At 32.3% G+C, this 8,198-nt stretch overlaps 1 protein-coding gene across 1 annotated transcript; it reads left to right on the top strand.

The window, feature by feature from the left end:
* The first annotated feature begins 3,818 nt into the window (after positions 1-3,818).
* On the top strand, positions 3,819-4,568 carry LOC107177742 (protein FAR1-RELATED SEQUENCE 2-like). Its single transcript, XM_015532093.1, has one exon. It carries the CDS (start codon positions 3,819-3,821, stop codon positions 4,566-4,568), a length of 750 nt encoding a protein of 249 aa, XP_015387579.1.
* Positions 4,569-8,198: the final 3,630 nt, after the last annotated feature.

The following is an 8,198-nucleotide window of genomic DNA, read 5'->3' as shown; positions in this document are numbered from 1 at the left end:
GTGTTCGATTGCCTTTTTAAGCAATCATTTCTGGGATTGTAAATGAAAGAAATTTACAGTTTGAAAGGTTAAAATTTTAATGGATGATTATATCAGTTTTTTAATGTTTTAATAAAATACTTATTAAATAATCATTTGAATTAGTTATCTTTACCTATTAAACAATCGTTTGAATGAGTTATCTTTATAAATTTATGGTATTGGTGGTGTGTGGCGTGCTAAACAATAATGATGAGGAAATATTCATTTGATGGGGGGACAGAATGAACTCTACAATGCGCGACCATATTACCAAAGTAAAGAGATAAAAATACAATCAAAATCGGTTAATTTTGCTCAATTATATTAAAAACCTAGCCATTAATTAAAAAAATAAAATTCTGCCACATTTCATTCAAAAATTAAAGGTACATTTTATGAAGAAAACTAATATATGGGCGTGTGATGTTTTGTTTGTAAAAGTTAGGGGATGGATATGTGTTTTTGGCTGACTTTTATGGGGTCGGACTAAATCAAGAAAGGTGAGGGCTATTATTTTGACTTAATTTTTTCCTTAAAATTTTGAACAAAATTTGGGCTATAAATTTTAAGCAATTCAATATTTGGTAAAGTTTTCCGTGGGTGGTGATTTATGCTCACACCCACTTGGACACTCGATTATTTATTTTTCAATTAAAAGTTATGTAAAATCAAATATTGCTTTCATTAATTTGTGTGTATTAAAAAATCACAATAACTATTCTTTCATAATTAGGTTATTTTAACTTAAAATTTTGATTATAAATTGCAAATAATCTACTAGTAAATTTGGAAAATTAAAATAATATTTAATAATAATTATTCATCCACTATTAAATCAATAAAAATTACTCAAAATTCGTTTTAAGAAATGAAATAAAAAATTTAAGTTAAAATAGTCTATTCATTATAATATTATTAAACATAAAAGAAAATAGGCGGTAAAACTTCCGAATGATAACTCGACTATCGGAGCATCCAAAGTGGATCGGGGCCAGTGGCCACGCCACGCACGCCAAATATTGGATAATATGGTATAATAAATAGAGTTATGCTATTTGAACTCCGCGACGACAAAGGGACGACAAAAAAATTGGCACGTCAATGTCTGTTGCTTCAACTGCACTCACCAGCTTTTGTCCATTACTTTTTTCATTTAAAAAATAAAATAATCAAAAGAAAGAAAGAAAAGTAACGAAAAGAGATTACTTTTGTACAGCCATCTTTAGTCTCTCACCATCTCTCACCTCTCATTTACTCAACATGAACTATCTGCATTTAGGAAGGAAAAACCAGTTTCGTCTCTGCATCTCACTTATCACAAGGAAGAAGTTAGATCTAGATCTACAAACAGAGGTCTTGATAAAATTGGTACTGATTAATTGGTAAGTTGGTGACTCTCACTACATTCAAATAAAATTTTTATTGTGTTCTATATATTTAAATGGTTAGAATATTTAATTTAAATTGTAAAAATTCGTAGATTTTTGCCTTTTATATATTTAAATTGTTATGAATTGTTATTTTTTTAATTTAAATGGCTGGAAATAATGGAATAGATTATAATAATTTCTTAATGTGTTTTATATATGTTAGGATTTTTTAAATTTAAATGGTTGGAAATAATGAAATAAATTATAACAATTTCTGAATGTGTTTTATATATGTTAGGATTTTTCTTAATTTAAATGGCTGGAAATAATGGAATAAATTATAACAATTTCTAAATGTGTTTTATATATGTTAGGATTTTTTTAATTTAAATTGCTGAAAATAATGGAATAGATTATAACAATTTCCGGATGTGTTTTATATATTTAAGTTGTTAGGATTTTATAATTTAAATTGTTGGAGATAATGGAATAAATTATAAAAATTTGTGGATGTGTTTTATATATTTAAATTGTTAGGAATTTTCATTACTGGACAAAATGTTATATAAGTTTCTTAATACAAATGTTAATTATTTTGTAGAAATGGAGTATTTGGAAAATGAGCATGCATTTGATGAGTTGCAAGAAACAAGAGCTAACGATGTAAATGAAATTGTGGAACCGAACAAATGTGAGCCAGCTCTTAGAATATTATTTGATAATCATGAAGAAATGTTTGCATTTTACAAAGCTTATGGTAAACAAAAGGAGTTTCCTGTGAAGGTTCGAAGTACTAAGAAGGGGACCGATGGAATTGTAAAATATGCGACATTTGCATGTAGGCGTAGCGGCAAGTCAGAAAGTAAATCTGCTAATACATTGAAGCCGAAACCGAATGTGAAAAATGGTTGTGATGCAAAAATTGGAGGTTGTCTAAATGAAGATAGAAAATGGGTTCTTCGAACTTTAAATCTTCAACACAACCATGGATTGAGTCCAGACAAAGCTAGGTATTTCCCATGCAATCGCAGAATTAGTGCAAGCGCTAAAAAGTGAATTGAAATGAATGATTGTGTAGGAATTAGAATTGCCCAAAATTTCAATTCTATTGTTGTTGGAGCTGGTGGGTATGAAAATATGTCATTCTTAAAAAATGATTGTAGAAGTTTTGTTGACAAAACAAGGCGATTACAGCTTGAGGAAGGAGATGCTATGGCGCTTTTAAAGTACTTCCAGAAAAAGCAAGCAGAATGTAATGGATTTTTTTTTAGCATTGATTTGGATGAAGAGGATCGATTAAAGAATGTGTTTTGGGCAGATTCGCGGAGTAGGCAGTTTACAAATATTTTGGAGATGTCATCACATTTGACACTACATATCTGACTAACGAGTATGACATGCCATTCGCGCCCTTTGTTGGAGTTAATCACCATGGACAATCTATTTGTTGGGATGCTGATTGATTTCACGCGAAGATACAGAGACATTTACGTGGTTATTTGAGGCGTGGCTATCATGCATGTCTGATTCTCCTCCCCTTGGTATCATTACAGATCAAGACAGGGCAATGTAAAAGGCAATTGAAAACGTTTTTCCTACTATTAGGCATCGATGGTGTTTATGGCACATAATGAAGAAGGTGCCTGAGAAGTTAGGGGCTTTTAAAGAACGTGAAGGTATTATATCTTTCCTGCTTTCTGCTGTTTATGATTCACTGAGTTCTGATGCGTTTAAGGAAGCTTGGCATTGCATGATTACAGAATATGATTTATGGGATAATGATTGGTTAAATGGTTTGTACGAGGAGAGGCATCGTTGGGTCCCATGCTATTTAAAAGGTTATTTTTGGGCAGGAATGTCAACTAGGGTTGGCAATGGGACGGGATGGGATGGGATTTACCAATCTCATTCTCATCCCGTATATGCAAATGGGATGAAAAAACGTCCTAATCCCGTCCCTATATTTTTTTTGGGACAAAAATATGTCCCAATCTCGTCCTAAAAGAGATGAGATCCTGCGGGATCCCATCCCAATTGAAAAAAATTTCATTCTTAATCGGTAATGAGACGGGATGGGACGGAATTTGTTAATCTCACTCCTGTCCCGCATATGTAATTGTGATAAAAAAATGTCCCAATCCCGTCCCTAAATTTTTTTATGGGACAAAAATATGTTTCAATCCCATCCCAAATAGGATGGAATCCCGCAGGATCCCATCCCATCGGGAAAAATTGCCATCCCTAATGTCAACAACTCAGCGAAGTGAAAGTATGAATGCATTTTTTGATGGATTTGTTAACTCAAAAACAAATCTGAAACAGTTTGTAAAACAATATGAAAATGCATTGAGGAGGAAAGTTGAATTAGAATGACAAGCAGATGCCAAGTGTTTTAATAAAAAGACACCATGCGTATCAAGATATGAGATGGAGAGGCAAGTTGAAGAAGTGTACACCATTTCCAAGTTTAAAGAATTTCAAGAAGAATTGACTGCTCTGATGTATTGTGATATCTTGGATTCTGTGGGATCAATATATCAAATAATTGAATCATTTGGGCAAGGTCGGAGAGGTTTCTTTGAGGTTGTTTTTGAAGAAGCTGAGTGTGAAGTTAATTGTTTATATTCAAAATTTCAGTTTAGGAGGATTCTTTGCAGGCATGCCCTTGCAGTGCTGATACGTAACTCAGTTGAATTTCTTCCAGAAAGATACATTTTATCAAGGTGGAGGAAAGATGTGAGGAGATGTTATAGTAAACTGAAAGTTTGTTATGGTGTGCAGAATTTGACCATCCAGCAAGAAAGATATGAAAAAATGTGTAACGCTTTCAGTGAGGTTGCAGACATAGCCTCCGATGATGAAAATAGCTATAAAACGGTGTTGGATTGGATTGAGAAAGCAATAAAGGATCTGCCCAAGCAAATTCACTGTGAAAGTGTGGGAAAAACTAATATTGGTGGAGCAAGTTGTAGCAGCAACAAACAAATTAACAGTGAGAATGTAGAAAGAACTGTTGTTGACGAAGTAAGTTGTAGCAACAACAATGTTCAACTTGCACTGAATGATCCAGTAGTGACATGTCGTAAAGGCCGTCCACCTTGCCTAAGGAAAGAATTTTCGATTCGTAAGAATCCGTTCAAAAGAACAAGTCCGCACAAAAAAATAAGGTATGATTAAAAGTAAAGATCTATTTTCTAATTAATTTGGTCTTAGTTTAATTGTCTTTAATAATCTTGTAGGATTTACAAGAAAATGCCCCATCATCTTATCATGTGCCAAATGAAATCTCCACACCAGGGAGCAACATAGCCACGATAAATTTTGTGAATTCTTTTCTTTTAAAATTTTCTTTTATTTTGAGGATATGTAATTAAGTATAAGATTGCGCATATGTAGACGCTATAAGAAGGAAGTACTATTTACGGAAATCTCAACCAATGCGGCATTATAGGCTATTATAATGTAAGAATTAAATTATTTAAATTTTAGTTTTAAAATTTTTATATGAATTTTACATATATTTTATTATTTGATTAGGTACCTATGTACCAATCCCAATTCGGTGGAAGCAATATTTATCAGTCATTTCCTTATAATTGGCACACAGTAAGTTGTTATTTACAAGTCGTTAATGAATACATATATTTTAATATTTCTATAATGTAATATGATGTTTATTTTTATGTATTATAGCAACCAGTCCCACCATATACTTCGCAGTTGTATTATTATTATTCTTCGATGACTTATCAATGATCTCAAAGTGAGAATTTTCAACAGTTACTACAGCAGCAGCAACATAATGCAGATAACAATGATGATACTTGACTTGTATTTTAGCTTTAAATTGTAGTGATGAAATAATGTTGCGTTAAATTGAACTTTAAAATTTTAAAATTAAGTTAGATTTGACTTTAAATCTTTGAAATTGTAGTGATGGAATAATGTTTTGTGTTGAATTGAACTTAAAATTTTTGAAATTATATTAGATTTGTTTAATGTTGTCCACTTGCAATTTGTTTGCTCACACTGTCAAGAAGTGATATTGTATAGGCACCGATGGTTTTGCAGTCAGTGCAAATATTTCCAGCTATGTGAAAGGTAATAATTCTTCCTCTTAAATTTTGTTTTCATACTCATGTCCACGTCTTTAATTGAACTGTTCTTTCTGCTTTTATACTTATGTACATGCCTTTCTTCAGGTTCTCAATTCTGTTTAAGTTATCAAATCTAATCATCTTCAATTTATCACTGTTTCAGAATCTTGTATCCTCTTGAAAATGCAAAGCTAATGTGTGATACAATATTAATATAAATTGGAGGCTTTGTTTTCACTAGTAGATAACAGAGGCCATATGCAAAGAATTAAAATTCACTTAAAGAGCCATGTTGCGCAAATGTGTGCAAGGATATAATTTTACAAAATTACTTTTCTTATGTTACAGAATTCATATCTCATATGCATAGGGTCTAGAGGAAAACAATTCATACACAACAATCATTTTATTTAAATTATTTAAATTTATACATAATACAGGGTACAATTTCATTTATGCAAAATACATATAGCAACGATTATCCCTAAAATACAACATACAATGGATGGATAATATAGACAGAATAATACAATCATTTCTGCCTTTATCAGTTTGCACAGCTTTGTTGCATGTAGGCACTTCAGTTTGCAGCCCATTTTCGAGTGTTTCCACAATAAATTTTGTAGTTTCTAGCATATTGGATGTCTCTGTCAATTTTTCATGTCTTTTTATGTAATCATTGTAGGCTATTTCAGCATCCAACAAAGATTTATAAGATTTATAAGAATTCCATTTGAATCCAGTTACTTGCATCTGGCATTCAGGCCAAGAATTGTATATGCTCGGCTTTCGTCCTTTGAAACAACATAACGACTTTGAGTAGGCATTTGAATTCTACATTGGACAAATTTGGATCAAATATTATCACAAATAAATATTCTAGACACTTATGCTAAGAAACTCCTAATGATAATATATATTGATATGCAATACAGGGAAGTAAGACTCTAAAATTTTTATGGACTTTGTTGATTTCCTTGCCCTGCACTTACATTGATCTTATGGACTTTCAGTCGACCATCTCTATTATAACCAAATTTTTATCTAATAATGGCTTCAAACAGTCAATCAAAATAAATGTAATAAGTCATGTAACTTAAGATTGAAATTAAACTGATTATTATGTTCTTCCTAATGTACTCCAATATGATTTTTTTTTTCCAGAAAAAAGTGACTAGTCTTCAACTCTCAATATATTGTATATTAAGAATAGAAATTTATAATTTGAATATAACAATAGAAATTTAAGTTGTGCTATAATAGAATTGACCACAAGAATTCCACAGACAAAATAATTTCAATGAGAATGATTTGAAGCATATATTATTCAAAGCTTGTCAAAAGAAACAAGTCTATTCGTATCAGGAAAAAGAAAAACTAAAAGTAACAACAAATGCAAGAAAAACAGCTCCAAGAAGTAGAAAAACAATTTGGGAAATTATTTAAGGCAAAATAAATTATATATGGAAATTCTAGTTGCTAAATTATTCTTGCATCAAATAGTAACAAAAGGTAACAACAATTTAAGGGTTAATTTTATGGGGACAGGAGAATAAAGATTTTCGGGAATAATTACCTTTTCATAGCAAAAATGAAAATTAATTAGAGATAATTTTCTTTTATATCAAAAGTGCAGCTTTTTATTTTTTTTAATATATCATCAGTGTGACAAATCGCAGTAAAAGATTAATAGAATTCAGAAAAGATTAATTAGAAAAGGGATTATCTGTTCAGCACCCATTACTGGTTGATACACAAAGATGATCTCAAATTGTTAATCGGTAGCACTGAGAATTGATATAAGCTTGAATTGAACATGCTTACCGAAGAAATGCTCACACTGTCAATCTCAAAATTTCATCATCCACAAGATAAAAAAAAAAAAAAGAAATGCTTACGGATGGGTCACTACAACTGCAGCAGCAAGCAACAACTAGAAGTCTCCAAAACAGTGATGTCGTAGATGAAGAAGAGTTGATCGTGTCCGTTGTAGATCTGGGCTGGGCGAGAACAAGAAGTGGTCGTCGTCTGGTAACGAAGCAAGTGGGGCTGGGCAAGAAAAAAAGAAAAAAGAAGGGGCTCGGCGAGAACAAGAAGCGGCTGTGGTCCAGGGGGAGTCCGGTAATGAAGCAAATGGAGGGGGAGTAAAATGAGTGGTGGACGTCGTCTGGTAACGAAGCAAATGAGGCTGGGCGAGCCAAAAAAAAAAAGAAGGGGCTCGGCGAGAACAAGAAACGGTTGTCATCCAGGGGGAGTTCGATAATGAAGTAAATGGAGGGGGAGTAAAATGAGTGGCGGGGGAGTAAACTAAGAAAAGGAAAATGAGTGGTTGGAGAGGGGGGAGAAATGACCAGCTTTCTATTTTTTTTTTTTATTTCTTGTGGGTCCACGCAAGACTAAAAGAAACAAAACTCAACGCGTGAAACGACAATTGAACGCTGCGTTTCTATCGTCCTTTTGTCTTCTTGGAGTTCGTATATCATTCGTTTTAAGATATTAAAAAAAAATTTAAGTTAAAATAGTCTATTCATTATAATATTATTAAAAAAAAAGAAAATAGGCGGTAAAACTTCCGAATGATAACCGGACTACCGGAGCATCCGAAGTGGATCGGGGCCAGTGGCCACGCATGCCAAATATTTTAGATAATATGGTATAATAAATATTGTTGTAATTGACTCGAAAAGACAACTGTGTCTCCAAAATCAAA

Source organism: Citrus sinensis, chromosome 4 (assembly GCF_022201045.2).
Source record: "Citrus sinensis cultivar Valencia sweet orange chromosome 4, DVS_A1.0, whole genome shotgun sequence".
Lineage (NCBI taxonomy): Eukaryota > Viridiplantae > Streptophyta > Magnoliopsida > Sapindales > Rutaceae > Citrus > Citrus sinensis.
This window is presented reverse-complemented; position numbering and strand designations above follow the sequence as displayed.